The sequence below is a fragment of the Oncorhynchus keta genome, chromosome 30, assembly GCF_023373465.1.
Source record: "Oncorhynchus keta strain PuntledgeMale-10-30-2019 chromosome 30, Oket_V2, whole genome shotgun sequence".
Classification (NCBI taxonomy): Eukaryota; Metazoa; Chordata; class Actinopteri; order Salmoniformes; family Salmonidae; genus Oncorhynchus; species Oncorhynchus keta.
The window spans coordinates 35,187,680-35,213,035 of NC_068450.1; the positions used below are offsets into that span (position 1 = coordinate 35,187,680).

At 41.7% G+C, this 25,356-nt stretch overlaps 4 protein-coding genes across 11 annotated transcripts; 3 read left to right on the forward strand and 1 right to left on the reverse strand.

Moving 5' to 3' along the window:
* LOC118363453 (coiled-coil domain-containing protein 85B-like) lies at nucleotides 1–3,149 on the forward strand. The gene has a single exon (XM_035744329.2). The coding sequence runs from the start codon at nucleotides 1,248–1,250 to the stop codon at nucleotides 1,848–1,850; it is 603 nt and encodes a 200-aa protein (XP_035600222.1). The 5' UTR covers nucleotides 1–1,247; the 3' UTR covers nucleotides 1,851–3,149.
* An 899-nt stretch (nucleotides 3,150–4,048) lies between these two features.
* Nucleotides 4,049–9,452, reverse strand: LOC118363452 (fos-related antigen 1-like). 2 transcript variants are annotated; one of them, XM_035744327.2, is made up of 5 exons: nucleotides 9,238–9,452; nucleotides 7,841–8,002; nucleotides 7,078–7,335; nucleotides 5,734–5,841; nucleotides 4,049–5,624 (listed from the first exon to the last, which is right to left on the reverse strand). In XM_035744327.2, exons 1-5 carry the CDS (start codon nucleotides 9,295–9,297, stop codon nucleotides 5,052–5,054), a joined length of 1,161 nt encoding a protein of 386 aa, XP_035600220.1. In that variant the 5' UTR covers nucleotides 9,298–9,452; the 3' UTR covers nucleotides 4,049–5,051. The 2 variants fall into 2 exon arrangements, with proteins under 2 accessions (XP_035600220.1, XP_035600221.1); XM_035744328.2 differs by having other exon boundaries at nucleotides 7,078–7,332; nucleotides 9,238–9,449.
* A 3,381-nt stretch (nucleotides 9,453–12,833) lies between these two features.
* Nucleotides 12,834–20,422, forward strand: LOC118363454 (protein YIF1A-like). Of its 4 annotated transcripts, none has more exons than XM_035744332.2 (9): nucleotides 12,834–12,942; nucleotides 13,371–13,413; nucleotides 15,928–16,172; nucleotides 17,266–17,370; nucleotides 17,864–17,942; nucleotides 18,040–18,097; nucleotides 18,271–18,426; nucleotides 19,367–19,460; nucleotides 19,621–20,422. In XM_035744332.2, the coding sequence occupies exons 2-9, from the start codon at nucleotides 13,380–13,382 to the stop codon at nucleotides 19,777–19,779; spliced, it is 930 nt and encodes a 309-aa protein (XP_035600225.1). In that variant the 5' UTR covers nucleotides 12,834–12,942; nucleotides 13,371–13,379; the 3' UTR covers nucleotides 19,780–20,422. The 4 variants fall into 4 exon arrangements, with proteins under 4 accessions (XP_035600225.1, XP_035600223.1, XP_035600224.1 ...); XM_035744330.1 differs by having other exon boundaries at nucleotides 12,894–12,989; XM_035744331.2 differs by having other exon boundaries at nucleotides 12,903–12,985.
* A 199-nt stretch (nucleotides 20,423–20,621) lies between these two features.
* On the forward strand, nucleotides 20,622–24,123 carry LOC118363456 (forkhead box protein N3-like). 4 transcript variants are annotated; one of them, XR_008087573.1, is made up of 5 exons: nucleotides 20,622–20,787; nucleotides 21,378–22,056; nucleotides 22,168–22,289; nucleotides 22,501–22,946; nucleotides 23,162–23,293. XR_008087573.1 is itself a non-coding variant. In XM_035744334.2 (5 exons), the coding sequence occupies exons 2-5, from the start codon at nucleotides 21,421–21,423 to the stop codon at nucleotides 23,464–23,466; spliced, it is 1,119 nt and encodes a 372-aa protein (XP_035600227.1). In that variant the 5' UTR covers nucleotides 20,622–20,787; nucleotides 21,378–21,420; the 3' UTR covers nucleotides 23,467–24,123. The 4 variants fall into 4 exon arrangements, 3 of the variants coding, with proteins under 3 accessions (XP_035600227.1, XP_035600229.1, XP_035600230.1); XM_035744334.2 differs by having other exon boundaries at nucleotides 22,501–22,556; nucleotides 23,162–24,123; XM_035744336.2 differs by having other exon boundaries at nucleotides 22,501–22,531; nucleotides 23,162–23,308.
* Nucleotides 24,124–25,356: the final 1,233 nt, after the last annotated feature.

Here is a 25,356-nt window from a genome sequence, read left to right on the forward strand (position 1 = left end):
AGAGAGGGGAGGGATTCAGAAGAGGGGCATTCCTACGGCCGCCTCCTTCACAACCACCATCCGACAACCATACTTGAATGCTCAAGAATGTAATCGCTTTTTTAATCATTTTGTAGGATAATATCAAGAAACTGTGTTTTTAAAACATCAGTGAATATTTTGACCTTCACTGTTAAACCGAGCATCTCTTTTACAAACGTGGTCTGTATCGATTTCGTCCTACATTTGTATTGTGTTTGTTCATTTCGTTTTTAAAAGACTACATGGATGATTACTACTAATTTCTATAGCTTTTTATGTGAAGGGAGAGGATAGAAGAACATCCCATTCTTTTTAAATGGGCGTCATTTTCTGAAATTCACTGAGTGGAGAGAAAAACCGAGTCTGAGAGGAGACATCCGCTTTATAATGACAGTGGAAGAAGGCCGACATTGTAATCCTCCACACACCAATGCAATAGGATGAGCAGGAATCTGGATGTATTTCTCTTTTTTGAAACTTCAAAGCCTTGTTTGTTTTCATCGGTGAATTTCAAATGACTGCCTCTTTCGGGGTTATAATCAAAAGGAATGTTATGCCATGAACAAATTATCCAAACAGAGGGAATACAACATTTACTCGGACAGAACGAAAGCATATGCTCTTCAGCAAGTCACTTCTGATATGAAGATCTGAGTAAAATAACGTTATCGTACTTTATCCAAGGGTTTACGATATTGGATGACGAGTCAACTGCACAATAAAAACGAAATAACGGATTGCAAAATCACGAAAACCCCTCACCCTGCTGAAGGTAACCAAGGAAAAGCAAAGGGAAAACTGGACATTAATGCAAACTATTTTTTACAAAGCCTATAATCGTAGATTATCATCTGAGATATGAGAGTGATGGATTGACATTTTATATTGAAAATATATAAATTCTTTGCTTTGTTTTATTATATCAAGAGCGAATTTGTTCAGGGAATTTTATAGCTCATAGAAAAACGTTGATGTGAAGCATGCACTGTTCCCCATTATCCATAGGTAAAACCAATCATTACTGTTGGCCTATATTTTGCTTCCATGGTTGGATAGAGTCAGTTGATAGTCATACAATTCAGTGCTGCCTGTAAAAAGCTTACTGTAGCCTCCATGCACATTGCAGAGCATCCCAGGAATTGTAGACTAAAGTTAATTTGCCTCTACTGCCTGTAATTGGGAAAGGCTATTTCTCAGGTTATTGAATTACAGATCAGTCCAAAAATATGGGGAGTGACAGTGAGCTCTACAACAGAGACTTGTCAAAGATGTCTGACGAGGATTTACTCTCCTGCTCTAAAGAAGAGCTGGTGAGTCGACTGCGTAAAGAGGAGTCAGAGAAGATCTCTGCTCTTATCCAGCGTGGACGGCTGATAAAAGAAGTTAACAAACAATTACAGGGCCACCTGCTTGAGATCAGGGAGCTGAAAACCGTCAATCAGCGTCTCCAGGAAGAAAACACAGAATTGCGTGACTTGTGCTGTTTCCTTGATGATGACCGACTAAAGGTGAAGAAGCTGGCCCGGGAATGGCAGCTGTTCGGTCACCACGCAGCCAAAGTGATGCGTGAGGATCTGGGCGGCTACTTGAAAAAACTGGCCGACCTAGAGTGCATGCAGGATGGATTGGTAAAGGAGAATCTGGACCTCAAAGAACTCTGTCTGGTCCTGGAGGAGGAATGTGTCAGCAGGAATGACTCCAGTCCCGGTGGTTCCACTGAGCTCAACCTGCCGTGTATGGTGTCCCGAGACCTGGGAGATGGAAGTTCAAGCACTGGGAGTGTCGGTAGTCCGGACCAGCTCCACCTGGTGTGCTCACCTGATGACTGATGATGGGACAGAGCCGGATACTTTCACTGACTAGTGAAAGAGCACGATAAAGAGAAATATGGGTTGAGGAAATATGTTTAGTTGTTTACAGCATTCATTGGTAGAACACAAACTTGATTGGGATACTTTTTAGAAGATGGCCTATAACACACAGTAACACAGCATCATCTCCAGAATAGCAGTCAATTCTGTTCCTTCTGCACATGCTGCTGTCCTAAAGAAGAGTTGAAAAAGGATCCTCAAGAGAAAAGAAAAAGGCTTTTTCCTGGAAAGTGGGATGACAGGCCCACATAAACATTTGAGACTAAAGGTCAAGCTTTATCGAATGATAATTTCACAATTTTATGCTTTTTTAAAACAATATTTTGGGAGGTTTTCCTCTGTTCTGTGATTGAGACTATATATGGTTAACAGTAGCAGGTGTTGGAAGGAGGTTAGGTTAGGATGTTATCTCATGCACTGGACTGTACTGATAGTGGACTACTTCGTACTGCATTGCACTGGACAAAGCTATTATATGAGTCCTTGTAGACACATATCTCGATCCAGATTTGAGCCATACTAGTCTACTGTACATGACATCCAAAAGCACTGAAATATTTGAAAGATGAGTGATGATTTTTGTGAGACCTTTAAATAACATTTAAATAATGTAGATTATGCATTCAGTCCCTCAGGTCAGGATTGGAGTGCTGTGTGAATGAAATCACAAACTAACAATGAAATAGTATATTATGAACACTGTCTTGGCTGCCCATGGGTTTTACACTGAAAGACATAGCTAGTGTGCCACAGTAATTTAGGCTGTACAATGCACTAAAACTTGTGATGGCACCACTGGTTTGTGTCTTGCACCTGCACCTATATGATGGTGTACTTAGACCTTCTTCAGAACTGGACGGCCCAGGCTGTTCTCAACCAGCCACTTTTGTGTCAAACTGGAAGCTCGAAACTGGATTTGACATGATGCTGGGAACTAGACAAGACACTTTTACTTTGTTCTTTACTGCATTATTATTGTTATGATTATTATCATTATTACTACTGCTTCATATTTTCTGTCTAAATTGCCAATAGTCAGGATCCTAATATAATGTTTTGTGGTAATTCTGTAGATATATTCTCTCATTGTCATTAACTTGACATATCAGTATTACATCATTAACAAATACATATTTCTGTTTTAAGCATATAGACCATGCTCATGGATTGGATACGATTTGCTTTGTTGTTGGCTGTGATTGGTGGGCTGCTTGTAGTGCATTGAAGAGCTTTAAATACACTGGCTGAGACACTCAATCATGTTGTGACCTTTCTTTGTGTGTGTGACTTTGCAGAAAGACATTCAATTTACATGGTGCAACATGAGTGATTGATTGATTGATCTCTCTACCTGTTTGTTATGACCTGTTTGTCCCAGACTGCAGGCGATTGATGTTCCTGTCCATGTCATACAGCCTGACATTGTGGAAATGTATCAGTTTTATTTTTAGACCTCTGTTTGTGCAGTGGAAGGTAATGCTTTAACAGAGAGCTCATTTTACAGAGAGGAGCACACATAGGCTCTCTCTCCTAAATCTCCTTTTTATTATCACTGCTATCATATGCACTCTGGGCCTCCTGTGAGTGAGTGAGTCACTTCATTTGCGAGAAGTACAGTAACATCAGAACTCTGTGTTCAGGAATCAGGGTCATGGACAATAGATCTCCATTTACCAGACTCTCATTTTGATCTATGTTTTGTCCTCTGCCAGGCCAAAAAATTCTAAACATGACCTCCCATTCAATCAAAAACCCAGATGTCCCGCTGTGACCTCCTTTTCTTCTTGCTTATCTTTCTTATTCAGCCCATCTGAAACATTGTGTTATTTGTATCTGTTTGTATTGAAGTCAGTTATACAATTATTTCCAGAGAGGAAGCAGAGAGGTAATGGCCAGCTTTCCCCTCCCTTTCCTCCCCAGCATCCATTACCTCCTTACATAATGTTGCTATGCAGCAACATCAAGCAGGAAACAGGACGTATTCAAAATGGACTAACTAACTAATGGGTTTAACACTAAGGATGCATTTAATCTTCTTTTTACCCCTTTCATACTGATATTTTAAAATGTAGAATTTGATTGAACTTTGACATATTGATGCAAATATCATCGCATGAACATAGTCAAACATACTTAACGTCACCAGATACACATAATGTTGTCTTTAAAAAAATGTATTTATTGTACCGTTGTCTATGAACACATTTAAGTGAAGGCACTGCCCACTGCACTGACCCACACATCAGTCAAAAGAGACATTATAAAAAAAATATACAACACTCTCAATAAATACATGTCTAAATATTCTATTTACTCTCATGGTCCTGCCTTAGTTGTCTTTCAAATTTTCCCCAAATAATGCAGTTTTTCATAAATTAAATAAATTATATTGTACTAAACGTACAATATGAGAAGTAGATGTATGCATCTTTTATATAAAAGATAGCTAGCTCACATGAAAGTTTACCTGGCATGCACATATATTTACTCTCAAACAAACCCACAGTGTTTATTACCATGCACTAACTACCATGATGTGGTTCCTACATTACAAACTGGGTGGTTCGAGCCCTGTATGCTGAAAACCATGGTATATCAGACCATATACCACAGGTATGACAAACATTTATTTTTACTGCTCTAATTAAATTGGTAACCAGTTTATAATAGAATTAAGGCACCTCAGGTATTTGTGGTATATTACCAATATGCCACAGCCCTTAGCCGTGGTATATTGGCCATATACCACACCCCCTCACCCTCTTAAATATATCACCATTATTGCCAAAGTACACCGAGTTAATACATTTGTGTTTGCACATTTGCACAGTTCTACATCTTGTGTTTTGAGCATAACAAATATAGGTTGTCAGAAGTTATATGCATCGGTGAAAACAAAAAAAGTGTAACAATACAACCCTTTAAATATGAGTCATTCGCATCACCATAATGCTTTTTGTGAGAATCAGTATTTTAGCTTTTGTGTGCATTTAGTGTGTAGGGGCTATTTGGAAAGTGTAGGAAGAGGAAATGAAGTAGACCAGCTGCATTTAGCGTATAATTACTGTCGTTATTAAAGTCACCCATGTCATAATTTTCTTCATCTTCATAACCGTCAGTGTTGTCACTCAGTCTTTCCCACCAAGGAAGCCAGTTAAATCACAGTGTGATGATGGTAGGGGAGTTTAGGGAGTGATCTGATTGGTCCCCACTGCTGCTGCTACGGCGATGGGCAATACTACAGGGCTGGGGGTTTCGAGACTGCTGGGCCACACCATGTTGAGAGGAAGATAGAGTCGGTAGAGCCTGGGATGAAATAGTGGAACTGGAGTCTAGAGAGCCAGAGGGATAACTGAAGACCAGACTAGCCGTGAAAGGAGTAAGAGATGGAGTAGAAATAAGAATTGGGGTGTGAAGAGACTCAGATTCCATGGGGACAGCAGAGGCAGAGGAGGTCACAGGACGGACAGGGATAGTAATTTTTGGTTTGGGCTTCTCTATCCTTGATTGGCTCTTTACTGAGCTCCCTGGTAGGTCAGGAAGCTCAGGCTCAATTTTGATACCTCCCAATGAGGGAAGCTCTGAGCTCTGGTCAGAATCTGAGTCAGAGTCTTGGATTTTGCAAATGGGGCGGTGGGCCTCCAGAACCAACTCTAGCTTTTCTTTCTCCTTCTCTAGTTCAGCAATTTCTTTCTGCAGACAAGACTTTTTATCTTCCAACTCATCTGTCTCCTAAGAGAGGGGAAATTAAAGATAAACGGTTAGGGTTGTATTGTCAATCTATTATTTTTCAATTGGTCGAGAAATCCAGTAGTTGATGATTTACAAACTTTAAACTTACGATTTGCAGCGTGTCTGTCAGCTCCCGTCGACGGTTACGACACTTGGCAGCTGCCTGTTTGTTTCGCTCCCTCCTTATTCTGCGTCTCTCCAAATCCTCTGAGGACAACTAAAGCGAGAGAAAGACATTTGATGAGGCAGAGTTATGACTGAAAAAAGTTATAATACGTTTTACAACTCAATTGAATAAAGGGGACTGGACTTAATAGCAGTAAAATGTGTTGTGGTGAAATACTACCACCTTGTGTATGAACTGAGTCACTATATTCAAACTTTCAAGATGGCCCTTAATTTCGTAACATCAGAGGCTTTTGTCATTTTGTTACACCCTTTCTCCAATTTCACTTAACATTATTCATCCAATTTATCCCGCCTTGTATTGTGATGAGTCACTCAGACCCCAATTGTGACTCAGGTATGAGTCATATGACTTGCCCCAGTGAATCACAATAGCCCATTTCCTGTCTCATCAAATTTCAGCTCACTCAACCACACATTCTGAAAGTGTAACAAAGCCAACAGGTATGAAAATAATTACTCTCAAGGAAAACAAAACCTACTAGTAGTTTAACTACTTGATGTCTTGCCATCTTACATTTTGTGAACCTGCTCGTGTCAGATATATTTTGGTTCAAACCGGTTGATAAAAGCTCTCATCCTTTCTGGCACTTAGCCAACGCCACACTAACATCAAATGAGTGGCGTATCTTAAACAATGATGAAACAGGTCATTGTACATAGCTGTTCCAAAGTACATAGTTGTCAACCAAAACAAATGCTTGGTCAACCTCTGCATCATCTGAAATTTCCACATCGTCGCAGAAATCTATCCCGTTCAAAAGATAGCTCTCAGGAATATTTGTTTCTGTAATTTTGTTTTCAACCTATCAGACAAGAGGAGTGTGTGGTGAAGTCTCACTGCCATGTCAGATGTATAAAACAGTCACACACACTACAGGATATTACACATGACTGACGCACTGACTCAACAGTCTGTCTCCACACCTCTGTGGTCTCTAGTTGCCCTATTCCCTGGCCCTCTCAGTCCCACCGGAGCACTCTAATTCTAAGCCTTGCAGTAGTATCTTTATACAGTGTAGCCCTATTAATAAGACAACAACTACATGGAAAAGGGACTACTAAAGACGGTTCCTCTTCAAAGACAACCACTTCTTCAAAATCGAAATGTAGGTCTATGTAGTGTTAAGTGACCTTACGTTTCATGTGCATTTTGGTCAGATATCCACCCACATTCTGGCACAATGCCTATCTACATTTTGATTGATGCTGAAAGTCAATTATATAGTATTACACCCTGCTGGCTAAAGACCACACATATTCTTACATGTTCATCGTTCCTGCGTCTGGTTGTGCTCCCGGATCTTGCCACTGCCCTTATGACCCCTGGTCTGTAGAGGTGTGGTTGGGAAGGTGAAGGGTTGAAGGGCCTCATTCCTGCTGCAGGTGAGTAAAGAGGACGTGGAGGCCGCGAGGGGCCAGCTGGACCAATGAAGGAGGGCTGGACCAACCACTGGAGGTCTTGGTTGGAAGTGATGGCATTGAGACTGGGGACAAACTGGCTGCCACCTGCCACAGTGAACTTCTTAAGGGAAAGCGAGAGAGAGACAGAGAGAAAGAGAGGAGGAGGTTAGAGTAAGGACATGATGGGTAAACTAACAAACAGAAAGTGATTTACAGCAATGTAATTATTTTGAACCAGATATGCGTCATGGGCAATGGACATGCCTAGTTAAATAAAATAAATAAAACATGCTATCCATGCTTTTGACATGGACATAGGTGTGCATCCGGATGTAAAGGCAACAATCTTGACAAAGACGGTGAGCATTGAAAATATAATTTAAAATCCATAATGTGTATCAATTCATCAGACAAGGGTAATCAAACTGCACCATGGCTATAATACAATTATGAGCCTACTACATTTTTATGTAAATATTATGCCATAAATAACCTATTATTACTACATTCTGCAATTAATATGATTAAGCAATATCATAATTATTGAGGGGAGAAACTTTACACACATTATGATTTATTACTTTTACTAATGTTTATCAACATAGACCACCAATATGTGTGCCTACCTGATCTTGTTGAGTAGTTGAGGTGCTGGTGCCCTGGGATACAGCACTCGATCCGGTATTGGTGGACGCAGAGTCGCTGCCTCCTCGGCCCAAGTTCCCAAAGTTTCGGTACATCTTTGATTGTAAACTGCTATCCCGATTCACGATGAGTGCAAAGTAATCCTGAGGAGTTTTAGGAAGAACAAGCGATTAAATGTTCAGGGAAAGTGTCAGGTTCACTAATTCAAACGTGGGGCAAACCCTCCTTATTGCGGGATGTTGGTAGGATCCAAAAAGAAAGGGAAATAAGAAAACTGCGAATTAAAATCTTGTTCTTGTGTATGACTAAATTCTCCCAAATTCATTTGAATTACTTCTTACGTATTGATCATTCCAGTTGGACTGAACAGTATAGCGTGTTCGTGAAATTATAAACGCCCAAACCGATTCTATAGTTATTTAACGCCCCTCCCAATTTACTGGAAGTGGTGTTGTCTTGGTTTTTGATTTGTAACTGACCACGTGCGGATGACGTATATAACCATATATGGTGAGTTTCCTCCAGAGAGTGTTCCCGGGATTCCTCCATTGACAGGAGCGGAAAGCACGCTCTCTTTGAATTCTACAAGTTTATGCCCCATGCTCGCATTCACATTCATTTATACCATACAACTTTTTTATAGAATCTATCCAATCGTGTTTTATGGAAATTAATCATGTCACAGAAACATAGCCTTCTGTCTATAAAAATGCAGTATTGTCATTCATTATCGTGTTCGTTGTATCCTATTATTTATTTAATAATAATATAATAATTGTACGAAATGTGGCTATTTGATAAGCTAAGTACGCGATTTAAATAATTAGACTGTGTGTTAACAATTAGTGAAATAACAGAACGTATTGAGGTTTGGCGCTTCGTTTGGGTACAGTTTCTTCTCTAGGCCACATCAATCAAGGGAACTCTGACTGTAGGACGTGAGTCAGCCGAATGACACTATGTTGCTGAATTATTTCACCATTTCAACTTTGCCAGTAGCCGGCGGTTTTTATGTAGTCTACCATCAAAAGCTTCAATAAAAATGCAAATACCCTAAATGTACCCCGGTTCCTACAGTAGTGGCTGAGATGCCGCTAAACAGCTGCAGTCCCTGCTCTCCCTTATGGATCTATTGGGCTTGAGTTCCCGACATGGTTGACTCATCTGTTGTGAATAAACGAATAGGCACCTCATACCAGGTTGTTTCTTGGGATATAGAGTCAAATTTGATTTCATTGTGTTCAAAATAAGGCTAAAACTATTAGTAACATTAATTATGATAAATTGATACGTATTGAAGATAAAGTGAATCACGACTGTTGTATCAGCATCTTTATCATTTGAAGCATTTTGCTCGTAGTGTTGTTTTATCACTCACCGCCACCATCTTAATGAGATTATAGACACGAGTGAAGTTGAAAGATGCTCCCTTCAGCATGGCATTTGTGATTTATGCGTCACAGTGACCGAATTACTACTGCCACCTGCTTCTTTAAAAGTGTACTTTGCCTGTATTATTTCTCTATTTCAATGGGGAGACATGTGCTCCTCTCTCTCTGTGGCGTAACCATAAGGATGTGACACCTTATCACGTGGTTGAGTGTTGAAGGAGAGTATAGGGGGAAGTGAAGATGTCTTCATGCCTCTGGAATGCCGTTGATGACACACCCTTTCTGTCTCTCTATGACATGCCGCAACATGCTGGCAGGCCAGGCTGTATCTATTTTTTTTCACAATTGGCTCAAAGAGGCATCATTAATGCATCACAGGCGTAGACTACATGTACATGCAGGTACAGTACGCATAGTACAACCATGCACACCCACCACTTACACACCCATTCTCATAATCCTTATATTTATTATATGACTTATTATCTAGGTTAAATCTATGCTCACTTATTAATGTCACCTGTTAAATCCACTTCAATCTGGTTAAAGAAGGCTAAGACAATTTATTTTATTTATCCGTTATTTTACCAGGTAAGTTGACACGTTCTCATTTGCAGCAACGAGCTGGGGAATAGTTACAAGGGAGAGGAGGGGGATGAATGAGCCAATTGTAAACTGGGGATTGTTAGGTGACGTGATGGTTTTTGAGGGCCAGATTGGGAATTTAGCCAGGACACCGGGGTTAACACCCCTACTCTTACGATAAGTGCCATAGGATCTTCAATGACCTCAGAGAGTCAGGACACCCGTTTAACGTCCCATCCGAAAGACAGCACCCTACACAGGGCAGTGTCCCCAATCACTGCCTTGGGGTATTGGGATATTGTTTTAGACCAGAGGAAAAGGTGCCTCCTACTGGCCCTCTAATACCACTTCCAGCAGCATTACATTTACATTACATTTACATTTAAGTCATTTAGCAGACGCTCTTATCCAGAGCGACTTACAAATTGGTGCATACACCTTATGACATCCAGTGGAACAGCCACTTTACAATAGTGCATCTAAATCTTTTTAGGGGGGTGAGAAGGATTACTTACCCTATCCTAGGTATTCCTTGAAGAGGTGGGGTTTCAGGTGTCTCCGGAAGGTGGTGATTGACTCCGCTGTCCTGGCGTCGTGAGGGAGTTTGTTCCACCATTGGGGGGCCAGAGCAGTGAACAGTTTTGACTGGGCTGAGCGGGAACTGTACTTCCTCAGTGGTAGGGAGGCGAGCAGGCCAGAGGTGGATGAACGCAGTGCCCTTGTTTGGGTGTAGGGCCTGATCAGAGCCTGGAGGTACTGAGGTGCCGTTCCCCTCACAGCTCCGTAGGCAAGCACCATGGTCTTGTAGCGGATGCGAGCTTCAACTGGAAGCCAGTGGAGAGAGCGGAGGAGCGGGGTGACGTGAGAGAACTTGGGAAGGTTGAACACCAGACGGGCTGCGGCGTTCTGGATGAGTTGTAGGGGTTTAATGGCACAGGCAGGGAGCCCAGCCAACAGCGAGTTGCAGTAATCAAGACGGGAGATGACAAGTGCCTGGATTAGGACCTGCGCCGCTTCCTGTGTGAGGCAGGGTCGTACTCTGCGGATGTTGTAGAGCATGAACCTACAGGAACGGGACACCGCCTTGATGTTAGTTGAGAACGACAGGGTGTTGTCCAGGATCACGCCAAGGTTCTTAGCGCTCTGGGAGGAGGACACAATGGAGTTGTCAACCGTGATGGCGAGATCATGGAACGGGCAGTCCTTCCCCGGGAGGAAGAGGAGCTCCGTCTTGCTGAGGTTCAGCTTGAGGTGGTGATCCGTCATCCACACTGATATGTCTGCCAGACATGCAGAGATGCGATTCGCCACCTGGTCATCAGAAGGGGAAAGGAGAAGATTAGTTGTGTGTCGTCTGCATAGCAATGATAGGAGAGACCATGTGAGGTTATGACAGAGCCAAGTGACTTGGTGTATAGCGAGAATAAGAGAGGGCCTAGAACAGAGCCCTGGGGGACACCAGTGGTGAGAGCGCGTGGTGAGGAGACAGATTCTCGCCACGCCACCTGGTAGGAGCGACCTGTCAGGTAGGACGCAATCCAAGCGTGGGCCGCGCCGGAGATGCCCAACTCGGAGAGGGTGGAGAGGAGGATCTGATGGTTCACAGTATCGAAGGCAGCCGATAGGTCTAGAAGGATGAGAGGAGAGAGAGTTAGCTTTAGCAGTGCGGAGCGCCTCCGTGATACAGAGAAGAGCAGTCTCAGTTGAATGACTAGTCTTGAAACCTGACTGATTTGGATCAAGAAGGTCATTCTGAGAGAGATAGCGGTAGAGCTGGCCAAGGACGGCACGCTCAAGAGTTTATCTGGTCTCCCATCCAGGAACTGCCCAGGACCAACCCTGCTTAGCTTCAGAAGCAAGCCAGCAGTGATATGCAGGGTGGTATCCTGCTGGCACATGGATTGTGTATGTGCGCCATTCAAAGGGTGAACAGGCAATACAAAATATTTAAGTGCCTTTGAATGGGGTATGGTAGTCGGTGTCAGGGACAGTGATTTGTTTCAGGAACTGCAATGTTGCTGGGTTTTTCACCACCACCCAAAGGACATCCAGCCAACTTGACACAACTGTGGGAAGCATTTACAGTCAACATGGGCCAGCTTCGGGGGTACACATATTTTGAAGATGTTATTGCAGGTGCAGCGAAATTATTATGTTTGTAGCTCCAGCAGTGAAGTAATACCTAACAATATAAAACCATACACACAAATTCAAAAAATACAAATAAAGGAATTAAGAAATATCAGAAAGAGCAAAGTCAGAGCAAGCCTGGAGATATAAGTTGTTTTTCAGTCTCTATGTCCCAGCTTTGATGCACCTGTACTGTCTCTGCCTTCTGGTAGCAGTGTGAACAGGCCATGGCTCCGATGGAGGCGTAAGAATTTTGTCTTGGCCTCTGAGGTTGAAGAAGACTGTTGCGCCTTCTTCACCACAGTGTTGGTGTGGTGAGACTATTTCAGGTCCTCAGTGATGTCAGTCATCATGAATCATGAAATGTTCATTACATATTCATCAGTTCCTTCAACCTAGGCTGAAAGTGTATTCATTACACTGAATCTGTTGATATACGTTTTGTCTGTTGCAAAATCTGCTGCTAAAACGTTTTGCAACAGAAACCGTTTACTCCAAAGATAAATATTTGCTGTTTTTAAACAAGTTATAACTTTCTCTTTTGTCACTTTTTACATTTACAAGTTTACAATTAGTAACCATGAGTCACTGTTTCAGAAGACATCATGGCCTACCTTCTATAAAACTATAGCTAGCCATAACTCGATGCCAATCCATCTCTTTATCCAAAGAACAGCAAGGATTTCCGTTTGAAGTAAACGGTTTCTGTTGCAAAACGTTTTTCAACAGATTTTGCAACAGACAGAACGTTTTGCAACAGAATCGGCGTAATGAATACACCCCATGCCTAGGTTGAAAGAGCTGATGAATATGTAATTGAGTTTCCTACTGTGCTCTCTTTGGTTTAATGAATAGCGAAGACTGATATCCCGGAAGACCAATCCGTGCACAGGCTGAATCTTTATTTTGGACCAATAGAAGTATTTTGCTTATCCACGCTGCCACGCAGGCACAGAAGACGACCATTAATAGCTAAGGTAAAGTAAAAGAGGCGGGTTCTAAGGAAGCACCATAGGACACGTAGGTAGATGTAACGTTTTGCTTTTTAAATAGTGAATATTGTATTCCATGAGTATGTCATAGTTATTGATATGTTTTTTTATAAACACTCTTGTACATTGAAATATGTTATTCTGCTTTAATTAACTGTCAATTGTGTTCACACAAATGGTGGCAAACCCTAACCAGCTTTTCTGTTAGCATTCGGTAGCTAGCCCCAGACGAGCAGCCAAGAGTAACGTTAACGACGAAAAAACTGCTAATTAACGTTAGCTGGCTACGTACTACTAGCCAACATTGAAACATAACTGGCTAACTAACTTCTGGATGCGAAGATCCTGCGACGTATAAAATTGCGTTGCAACACGTTATCAAACCCAAACATTGTGTTTCTATTTTTAAACAGGTGTTTACAATGGACCTTCCACATCATGGCTACCGAGCAAATGGTAAGTAGCTAGCTACATGTTATCTATGTGATACAGCTAACTAATCATGTAGCTTGCTAGAGTTAGGTAACGCTTCGGGTACACCGGATGTACATTCATTTCCAATGGAACGCTGGGATTGCTTTGCAGTGCGTTGCATACGTTACATTTTTCGAACGTATGCGTCAAACTATATGCTTAGACTGCTTGACAGAAATGGTAGTAGAAGGTGAATGTTGAACTTTGTTGCATACATATCCAGATGCTGCTGTATACTATTTTGCGCAATAACTCTTAGATTACACCAACAGAGTAATCGAAAGTATGAGTCAGGCTTTAAACTTTGACGGGTTGACATAAATTGTAGCAGAAAGGAAATGTTGAACTTTTGTTGCGCACATAACCAGATGATGTTGTTTAGTATTTTGTACATCAACACTGTCGGTGTGATCAAGGCATTGAGCTTTTGTTGGACACATATCCAGATTAGGACTCCCGAGTGGCACAGTTGTCTAAGACACTGCATCTCATTGCTAGAGGCGTCACTACAGACCCAGGTTTGATCCGGGGCTGTATCACAACCAGCCATAATCTGGAGTCCCATATGGCAGCGCGCAATTGACCCAGAGTCGTCTGGGTGAGGGGAGGGTTTGGCCGGTGTAGGCCATCATTGTAAAATAAGAATTTGTTCTTAACGGACTAAATTAAGGTTAAATAAATATAATGCTGCATACTATTTTGCGCAATGAAGCTATCGATGTGATCAAAGCCTGAGGCTATCATTGCATCCCGCATGGCATGACTATTGTTTGTAGTTACAGGTTTGATACTCATTTTGTCACTCATAATTGCCTTAACTGTTATGTAATTGTCATACTTCAGCCTAGCCCATTCATAGACTAACTGAACCAGAATCTGTGCTTTACATGCTGACTAGACTGGGCACGCGCATGTTGATTTTGTCCATCCACAACAGATATGACCAGGACACACAGGTTGAAATATCAAAAAGATCTCTGAACCAACTATATTAATTTGGGGACAGGTTGAAATGTATGAAACATTTGTGGCAATTTAAGCTAGCTTACTTGTCGTTGCTAGCTAATTTGTCTTTGGATATAAACATTGGGTTGTTATTTTACCTGAAATGCACAAGGTCCTCTACTCTGACAATTAGTCCACAGATAAAAAGGTAAACCTAGATGGTTTCTAGTAATCTCTCCTCCTTCATTCTTCTTCTTTGGACTTATATGGCGGTTGACAAACAACTTTAAGATGCATTACCGCCACCGACTGGAGTGTGGACCTCAAGTTTATCTTTCAACCACCCACGTTGGTATATGATCCTAAAAATAACTGAGGAGATGGGGGAGGTGGGACTTGCAGCGCCTGGTTACGCAAACACTCACAAACAGTTTGGTTGAAATGATTGAATAACATGTATGTGTACATTTATTTTGCAATGCTCGTGCACGTAATGCAAGCGGTGTGGTCAGCATGTTAGACCTCTAACGCACAGAAAGCTCAGACTCAAACTCCCAATTCTGCAAACATTGTAATGTCAAAATACAAAATGTCAAAATACTTGATAACCAAATGTGGAGTTTTGCTAAGTAACTATCTTCATTTACTTCTGCTACGGTTGGTATGTATTTCAAAAAAAGTTCTAAATTATAATGTACATTATAACGCTTGCAGAGCTGGTGAATGGCAGTTTGAATCTCAACTTTCTCATTGTTCGAGAGGTCTTTAATGCACAAATACGTGTGAAATACGGTTTTCTGTTAAGAGCCCTGATGCATGCTCCAAACACTAAAGCACATTGCTTGCGTTATGTTTTTGGAAACATATCTTTCATGTCAGCGCAAAATAAAAAAGGTTAAATTACTACATTATTATTTTTTACCCCTTTTTTTTCTCCCGAATTTCGTGCTATCCAATTGTTTTAGTAGCTACTATCTTGTTTTAGTAGCTACTATCTTGTCTCATCGCTACAACTCCGGTACCGGCTCGGGAGAGACGAAGGTTGAAAGTCATGCGTCCTCCGATACACAACCCAACCAAGCCGCACTGCTTCTTAACACAGCGCGCATCCAACCCGGAAGCCAGCCGCACCAATGTGTCGGAGGAAACACCATGCACCTGGCAACCTTGGTTAGCGCGAACTGCGCCCGGCCCGCCACAGGAGTCACGATGAGACAAGAACATCCCTACTGGCCAAGCCCTCGCTAACCCAGATGACGCTAAGCCAATTGTGCGTCGGCCCACGGACCTCCCGGTCCCGGCCGGTTGCGACAGAGCCTGGGCGCGAACCCAGAGTCTCTGATGGCACAGCTGGCGCTGCAGTACAGCGTGTATAATTTGTGAAATTATTTTGATGCTTTATGTTTCTAGAACCGTACCTCAATTAAGAATCGATTCATGTTTAGATGGAGTATTTGGCTGTTTTGGCCAAATCTTACACACTACCCTACTCTCCCCCGCTTCTGTATCTTACACACTACCCTATCCTCATTCCCATTTGTCCCTATGTAGCAAAGCCAAGAGCCCGTGCAGCTCCCCCCGCTGGGGACCCTCTCCTCTTTGACGATACCAGTTCGGCAGCACCACCAATGAACAGTCAGGGTTTCTACACCCCTGGGTACAACATGGGAGGGGCTCCAGCTGGAGGGCCAGGAGGTGCTGGGGTCAACAACCTGTTTGCTGACCCAATGGCCAGTGCAGCCATGATATATGGCTCTTCCCTGGCCAACCAGGGAAAGGATATTGTCAACAAGGAGGTGAGAGAATCACACTACAGACTGGTCTCATTCTCATTAGGGTGATGGCCACGTTCCAGCAAATGAACAGTTAAATAGACTAGAGTTGCTGCTGGTGTGTTGCATTCACCTGTGGGTCCTTTCCGATCCACAGCTGAGGTTTTATTAATGGACTTCAGCCAGATAGGATGATTAGGGTAAAGCTGTGCATGAGGTAGCCACATGAGCTATAGAGCTGGTCTGCGTCTATTACTTGACTCAGTTTGTGCCTGAGGGAGCCTACTGTTCACCTCTACCATAATTACTTCCTTAGAAGCCTGGATGAGACTTAGACCATTTCCTAGACTACAGTCAAATCCTTGTCTAGCTTGGCTCCAGAGTGGCGCAGCAGTCTAAGGCACTGCATCTCAGTGCTAGAGGCATCACTACAGACCCTGGTTTGATTCCAGGCTGTATCACAAACGGCTGTGATTGGGAGTTCCATAGGGCCCACAATTGGCCCAATGTCATCCGGTTTAGGGTTTGGCCGGGGTAGTTCCGTCATTGTAAATAAGAATATGTTCTTAACTGACTTGCCTAGTTAAATAATAAATAAATAGCTGTATAACATTTACCCACTTAATAAGGTATTTGCCGACCCGAGCTTATTTGGTGACGCTTTTCCAATATCTGAGCCTTTATCTGTAATTGGTAGACTATTCTGATTAGGAAATCGTTGTTTGCATCGCTGAGCAGTGCCCAATAAATAATTAAATCTAATTGTTGGATGCTACCACCCCCTCCAAATCGCTTTGCACGGACTACTGTCTGTTTCACACCTGTTTGCACTAGCTAATCAGCCTCGCAGGCGAATTAGAATGGCGCATGTATGGGCAAACATTGGCATCCATGTTTTGATTTGGAAGTGGCTGGTGCATCTACCAATTGGATTTAAATTTTCTACGCAAACAACGATTTTCCAATCAACCGTCTGCTGATTAAGGCTCCAATGTCGGAAAAGTATAGCCTCAAACAAGCATAGGCACTGGTCGGCAAATAATGAGACTGTGCCAACCATCTTTGATTCCACTTATCATGACAGTTAGAGAAATTAACCTGTGCAATCTCTCTTCAGATCAGCAGGTACGTGTCTGTGAACAAGCTGAAGTATTTCTTTGCCGTCGACAGCAAATATGTAATGAAGAAACTTCTGCTCCTCATGTTCCCATACACACACCAGGTAATCAAGTCATTTTATTACACCAAACGCACCATGTCACGTTCTTGCACATGATGTTCTACAGAGTATGATCCTCAACAGCATTGTAGCACACACTGGTGTGTCAAGGTCATGGAGACAGTCTTGGCATTCCTCCTTCGTCTCATGTTCTTGTACATATCAGATAGTTGGGCCTCCAAACAAGATAATCACTCTTTAATCACCCTGCTAGCAGTGTGTGTTGATGTATGTGTGTTGGTGTGTATGTGTTGTGGTCACAGAAAATGAGAATTTTCTCTAATGTTGCAGGTGTAAAAAGGACCGACGCAATTGTGCTTCATCAATCTTTATATTAACAAGCATGATATGTTTGCACAAATTACCCTTCTCAGATTAGGAGACATTGTTAGACATTCTGTGCCCTGCTAAATGTTAGATCCAGTAAGAACTATATGTCTGTGCTTCTCTGTGATGTTGTGTAAATACATTTCACATTTTGTCGTAATGTCAATAGGACTGGGAAGTTCGTTACCACAGAGACACTCCTCTCACACCCAGGCATGACGTGAATGCACCAGACCTTTACATACCTTGTAAGTATGTTTTATTGATAGGGTATATCAGTAAGATGTTTAATATTGAAGTGACGGACTATGAATTGATTTGATTTATTACTGTATTATTTTTCAGCAATGGCTTTCATCACCTACATTTTGCTTGCTGGGATGGCCCTTGGCATTCAGAACAGGTTTCATCAGCTATTTCTTTACAACTGTTCAAACATAGCCAAGCAAATGTATTGTTTCTGGAGTGTTAGATACAATGTATTAATTTAAGTGACACTATTTGTCTCATTTTGTTTATGAATCAACCAACTAATGTTCTCCCCCCTCATCATTATTTTCTCTTCTTCAATGGCAGGTTCAGTCCAGAGGTCCTTGGTTTGTGTGCCAGCACTGCTTTGGTGTGGGTCGTTATAGAGGTCTTGGTCATGTTGTTGAGTCTCTACCTTCTCACGGTTCACTCTGACCTATCCACGTTTGACCTCATTGCCTACAGTGGATACAAATATGTGGGGTAAGGGCTCCATTAGATTTATAGCTAGGTTTCCATCCAATTGGTGATTGATTTTCATGTGAATATTCCAAAATCTGCATGAAGAAAAATTGAATTTTCCCACCAGTGGTGTGTTTACACCAAACAAACTTGTTGCGAATTAAAATCAGTGCGCGATGACATTGCACACAGAATGTACTTTTTCGCTCAAGCGTTCATGTACCGAATAAAAATGTAAAGTTCAATGTGTTTCCATCACATTTTTCAACTCTACTGATGGTTTTGTCTCACACGTGGTTCCGTTAAATAGAAAACGTTGTCTACTCTGGTCTTACGTGCTCTCTAGCCAACAGCTGGCAGATACATAGCAGGTAGGTTAGTCTATATTATGAGATTATTATGGATAAGAGCAAGATATTTGTTATGGGGGGTCAAACAGCAGTCAAGCATTGATCATCATGTCAACAGAATAAGACTCAATATTTTATTGGAAATGAGCATCAAGATCACTGTACACTTTCACCACCCTGTGAAGTTCATCATAAGTGGTTTCATCTGTTGCCTAAAACTGCATGGTTTCCCGAGTCATATTGGGAGGACCACCCACCATATCATCGTATGAATCCAAGTTTATGTGACGGTTATATCAATATTTGCGTATAAAGGTGTTTCCACCGCCATTTCTCACATAATTAATTTTACAGACGCAAAAAGATCCCACCATGTCGAATGAACATTCTTTCTGCATTTATAAAATTCTACCAAAACTTCCTGTTTCTATCACAGCTGTCGTGATTTTTATTTTTTATATATACGGTATGACTTCACTCGGATTTAAAAGTGGTTTATGTTATCTACACTCTATAAGAGATACTTTTCTCTTTTTTTTTTACCTCAAATTGTTACATTTTGCAGACTTTACTGTGATACCCCTGAGTTTAAGGATGCTTCTTTGTTTTAGGATGATTTTCACAGTGCTGGGTGGTCTGCTGTTTGGAAGTGATGGTTACTTTGTGGCTCTCGCCTGGTCATCGTGTGCTCTTATGTTTTTCATTGTAAGTACTTTAGAACTCTGTGGAAATGTGTGTTAAGAGTTATTCTGAATTTGTCATACCTAGTTATGCATTATAGTAGCCAAGTTGACATAGTTTAATACGTTTTTGTGTCTTTAAACTTCATGTCCAAGAGTTAACAGCATTTTGATCATATCACCAGGTCCGTTCTCTCAAAATGAAGATTCTGTCATCTCTCTCCCATGACTCCATGGGGGCTGGGGCGAGTGCCAAACCAAGACTCCGCTTGTACATCACCGTGGCCACCGCCGCCTTTCAGCCAATCATTATCTACTGGCTCACCTCACATCTGGTCAGGTGACCTGATATGGGGTCTGATGCGGAGGTCCTTTGGTATCGAACTTAAAAAACAAAAACTAAAAAACTTTAATAACACTGATGCTTTCTACAAATTTGGTTCTTCTGAGTGTCACTGTTACCTGCCTTTCAGCTCATCTGCCAGAGAAAAGGGGATAATAGATATCGAGCTGTATCTTGTGTTCAGCTTGAGGGTTCGTTTTAAACAAACATTTATTTTTGACTCCTCTACAGTGTGAGATTTTTGTATGCAAGATGCATCGCTTGTCAAAATGGAAGGCTTTTATGTTTTCTCACCATGAGTGTTTTACTGAGTCCTTTTTGGCCCTCTTATTTATAGAGAAAGAAGGGTTTTGTATTCATGAAATTGGAATATAATTGAGAAACATTTCACACCACACTCCAGTTTTCCTCTAAAGTTTCCTGTGTATATTGTCCATTTGGGCTTACCAGAAATGTTGCAGTATGGTTAAATGTAAAATGATGGAGCTACTCTGAGGATGTGCTACCAGTGCACACTTATCTTCCCCATTTATCCTTCCCTGTTAAACTCTCCTTTATTATGTATCTAAACTTTATAGAGCATGAACAACAATCAGTGTTATGTTTTTTGTAGAAAAATAAACATATTTAGCTTTGAATTTTAACCATGCCTCTGTCTTTTTAACTGAATCTAAGGTTTGAATTGAAAAATGTCTGTTGCTCAGTTTGATCATCTTTGACCTTGAATTTGGAAATGCTGTGACAGTCATATCTGGAAAGTGGTTTGTCCTCTCCATTTGTTGGGAAAATAAATACTGAACTGTATCTTTAAGGCGGAAACGCGCAGGTGACGCGCAACCTGCAAAGCGTCCTTTTGGTTTCCAAGGAAACACTGGAACGGATAGAAGGCAGACGGGCAGGAATTCGATTCTTCGTATGGATATCAGACAATATTTGTAACTTTTGAATAATATATTTTGCATAATTCGAGACTTACCGATATACCCTGAACTAATACGTTGCTTTATTGGTAAGCAATGCATTGTTTTTTTATACTCCGTTTTAAGTGTTTGTCAGCACCTGAGGGGGAGTTTAACAAAAGACTGCTTGACTGATTGTGCTAAATGTAACTTTATCTTCTACCGCCATTTTCCGAAGAATGAGCACATTGAGCAGCACCATGTGGCTTCATGAGCAGTCTGCTTTATTTACCCTTTAGAAATAAAAGTCGTTTTCTATTCAGGAAGATTTTATGTATCCACCTGTGCAATGCCTTTTTGCTGCTGTAGCTGTTTGAATCTGCTAGTATAGCTAGCGAAATCATTCATGCAAAACCAGAAGAAAAAGGGGGAGGACTTTGTTCAGACTTTTCTTAATCTTTAACTTGATGTAATGTTTTTATATTCTTACCAACTGAATGACCCTGGTGCAAGGCAGAGAGTAGACTGACTCACAACATTTAGCCACTAATTCAGTAAGACCACCTGATCTGGTCTACCAACGCTGTTATAAATTGGGTTTACTTACGTTTTTCAAATTGTGGAACTACATTGCTGTTAACTTGAGCTACATGTTTCGCTATGCCTTTGAAATGTTTGACTACTCTGCTTTGCCCAACAGATCATCTATTGAATGAGTGTTTAAGAAGTCTGCTGGGAGAGAGATGGAGAGTGACACTCACACACTGCCACCCCTTCCTACATCTCTTTATCCCACCACTCTCTACCAGTCCCCGCCTTTCTCCTCTCTTCTGCAGACTTCTTCCACTGTCCATGTTTCACTCCCTCTGTCTCCTCTGTCGATTCCACCATGCCCTACTTGGCTTTCCCCCACAGCCCCAGTTTCCATTCACCTCAAGACTGAATCTCTCTCCCCTCTTTTAGACTCCCTGTCCCCCCCTCAGTTCCTTGACGGACAAAACTTACACTGCCTCAACTCTCCAACCACATCTGACCAAGATGACTTGACCTGCCTCAACTGGTTACATCAAAGAGGCAATTTGCTTCCCCTGCAGCCCTTGCCCAAAACAACACCACTGCCCCAGCTGGAGCCCCAGGATCCCATACCTACCCAACACCACCTTTCCTCCCCATCCAAGCCCCCTTACTCCTTCAGCAGTCTAATCTTCATGGCGATAGAATACTCGCCAGACAAGAGGCTCCCAGTGAAGGGTATCTATGACTGGATATTGAACAGCTTCCCCTACTACAGAGCAGCACCTGGGGGGTGGAGAAACTCTGTTCGGCACAACCTGTCTCTGAGTAAGAGCTTCTGTCGGATTCACAGGGACAAGAACCAGGTGAGATGTGTTCACTCGTCTTCAATGTGCCAATTGCATTAAGTTTCGCTGTTTGTTTGAAATAATGGTGTTTTGTGATATCGAAGATTGCGTATGATGTGTTTTTTTCAGTCTGTGGGGAAGGGCTCACTGTGGTGCGTGTGTCCAGAATATCGATCCGCTCTTCTGGAGGTGCTTAGGAAGACCCAGTATTACCATAGCACTAACAGCAACTTACTAAACAACCCTGCATTGTGAGTATGAACAAACAGTTAACTACAGTTTAGTTTACAGTGCCAAATCTCACATCCTTCTGTGACTACCACATATTTTTGCCCAAATTCTTGTTGTTTAACGCATGTGGGTTAATGATTTGTCTTACAATAGCAGGCTTATCACAGCCCAGTCAACACCTTACCAGTAGTCCAACTAACTGTATTCGTCTTCCCACTCTGTCCTATGCAGATTGGAGGGAGCTGATCATGGAGTATCTATGGTGTGTGACACTGTGGCGATCTCAGGTTAGCCCAGGCTATCACTAAGCATGTCAGCCTCCTAGATCTTGATACCCACACTAAAGTTTGTGGGCAAACTATAAAGCCCCAGACAGTATTGTAGTGCCTCTCACAAATGTATTTTTGAAGATGTCGGTTCCCTCATAATGTTTAGTCATAGATCAGTCGTTCCTCAATTAAACTATCTTTTACACCTTAATTCACCTACTGAATTTTTTTTCTACCTCTTTACTCTGCATGTTGCATGGTTGGTGGGTTTGTGTGCTGTTGTCTTGGCAACAACCTTCTATTACCTTGACAACCTATAGCCACAGCTACACGATGGCTCCGCCATTTGTCACTCTCTTTTAGTGCAGTAACTCCCTACATTCCACTCAGAGAGGGATCGTTTACATGGTATGCACTGTAAAGCTTTTACATAAATTGCTCTACTATACTGTATAGGACACTATTATGAAACATTTGCACATTGCACATCAACAATGTATGCTGATACCTATAATGGATTTTGACATGCCACATTTTTCAATTCAATGTACAGTACAAAAGCAAATGATGGTCTCTTGTCACACAGATTCCCTTTTTCAAACCCTTCTCCTCTCCCCCCCCAGCCTTGACCTCAGACAACCCACCTCTCTCCTCAAATCCACCTTGCCCTCTGACCCCTGACCATGAGGAGCTTGTCAATATGGAGGCAGTGGAATATGAGGAAGAGGTTGGTGAGGAGATGGAGAAAGACCCCCTGTCAGACAGTGGCTACATAGAGTTCCATTACTACCAGTATCATCAGTACCAGTATCTGGTCCTGCCCGGGGACACGGAACTAGATCTGGAGACTGTAGAGATCCTGCAGCTGGATGCTGAGGCCCAAGAGGCTGCTGGGTCACTTCTGGACCTGGCAGGGGGTGGACATTAGACTGATCTACAGATAATGACATGCAGTGGGGTCTAAACAAATTGACCAATAGACTGGCCTACACTGTGATGCAAGGAGATTATGTGCAACCTGAGTGATAGAAATTGACAATTCGCTGCTGTGTGTTGACACTGCCTGAGATTTGATTTGCTGTCATGAAGTGATATAGCTACTATGATTGCAAATCCAAGCCACCCTACCTGATGCACTGAAACACATTAAGCCACTCACCACATTAATTGACATAAACCAAATCTTGTCATATGCTTTTGGTACAAATGAGGGAGAAAAAAGATTGATGCTGTACCGATATGATGATACGAAGAATCAAGACCTCTGTATTTTGATGGAATACTTCCAATGAATGATAACATGAGAAATCTACTGCCAGTTAATCCACTCTCAGATTCAGAGGACAAAGAAAGTTATGTTCAATCCTCCTGAATCTTTGTCTGTTCATGATTAACATATTTTTTTTAATGTTTTAGATTTTATAATCTCTTTACCAGGGGCAACATTTATTAAACACGTGTTCTTGCGGAGAATATATTTTATAGGCTGTCTGATTTATTTGTTTAGAAAGAAACCATAGACTTCTCAATCCATCTATTTTTCACTTCTCAACTTAACAATAAAGCACAAAACTCTTTTAAAATATAGGACTGGTAATTTTGTATGTGTCCCAAACCATTTTATCATGTAAACCTTTTTCAAATACTCAGACAATGACAGGATTCAATGGGCAGACGCCATCTAGTGGGGGGAATTGACTGGCTATAACAAAGTATTAACATTTGTATTTGGGTACCCATCTAGGGATTATGTCAAAACACAAACTGTCCTTGATGAAATCAATAATCCAGGTCATCTGTAGATTATGGCGGTGTATTAAGTATTTTTTTAGGATCCCCATTAGCTCCAAAGACTGACTATACTACAATAAAAATTCACATTGTTGACAAATGTTTTGCCCTATGTAAAAAAAAATATATATATATATATATATTTACACTACCGGTCAAAAGTTTTAGAACACCTACTCATTCCAGGGTTTTTATTTCTTTTTACTATTTTCTACATTGTAGACTAATAGTGAAAACAAAACTATGAAATAACACATGTGGAATCATGTAGTAACCAATTTTTTTTAACAAATCAAAATCTATTTTATATTTGAGATTCTTCAATCAGCTATCCTTTGCATTGATGATAGCTTTGCACACTTGGCATTCTCTCAACCAGCTCCACCTGGAATGTTTTTCCAACAGTCTTGAAGGAATTCCCACATACACTGAGCACTTGTTGGCTGCTTTTCCTTCACTCTGCGGTCCAACTCATTCCAAACCATCTCAATTTGTTTGAGGTTGGGGGATTGTGGAGGCCAGGTCATCTGATGCAGCACTCCATCACTCTCCTTGGTTAAATAACCCTTACACTGCCTGGAGGTGTGTTGGGTCATTTCCCCAATGAAAAACAAATGATAGTCCCACTCAACAGAAATAAGATGGGATGGCGTATTGCTGCAGAATGCTGTGGTAGCCATGCTGGTTAAGTGTGCCTTGAATCATAAATAAATCACAGATAGTGTCACCAACAAAGCACCCCCATACCATAATACCTCCTCCTCCATGCTTTACGGTAGGAAATACACATGTGGAGATCATCCTTTTACCCACACCGCATTTCACAAAGACACAGGTTGGAACCAAAAATCTCCAATTTGGACTCCAGACGAAAGGACAAATTTCCACCAGTCAAATGTCCATTGCTCATGTTCCTTGGCCCAAGCAAGTCTTCTTATTGGTGTCCTTCAGTAGTGGTTTCTTTGCAGCAATTTGACCATGAAGGCCTGATTCACACAGTCTCCTATGAACAGTTGATGTTGAGATG

Coding starts and splice junctions, on each gene's coding strand:
- LOC118363453 (XM_035744329.2), top strand. CDS start 1,248: ATGGGGAGTGACAGTGAGCTCTACAACAGAGACTTGTCAAAGATGTCT.
- LOC118363452 (XM_035744327.2), bottom strand. CDS start 9,297: ATGCTGAAGGGAGCATCTTTCAACTTCACTCGTGTCTATAATCTCATT. Junction 7,336..7,840: donor CAACTACTCAACAAGATCAG/GTAGGCACACAT, acceptor CTTTCCCTTAAG/AAGTTCACTGTGGCAGGTGG. Junction 5,625..5,733: donor TGACAGACACGCTGCAAATC/GTAAGTTTAAAG, acceptor CCCCTCTCTTAG/GAGACAGATGAGTTGGAAGA.
- LOC118363454 (XM_035744332.2), top strand. CDS start 13,380: ATGGACCTTCCACATCATGGCTACCGAGCAAATG. Junction 13,414..15,927: donor TCATGGCTACCGAGCAAATG/GTAAGTAGCTAG, acceptor GTCCCTATGTAG/CAAAGCCAAGAGCCCGTGCA. Junction 18,427..19,366: donor AGTGGATACAAATATGTGGG/GTAAGGGCTCCA, acceptor TCTTTGTTTTAG/GATGATTTTCACAGTGCTGG.
- LOC118363456 (XM_035744334.2), top strand. CDS start 21,421: ATGGAGAGTGACACTCACACACTGCCACCCCTTCCTACATCTCTTTAT. Junction 22,057..22,167: donor TTCACAGGGACAAGAACCAG/GTGAGATGTGTT, acceptor TGTTTTTTTCAG/TCTGTGGGGAAGGGCTCACT. Junction 22,557..23,161: donor TGACACTGTGGCGATCTCAG/GTTAGCCCAGGC, acceptor CTCCCCCCCCAG/CCTTGACCTCAGACAACCCA.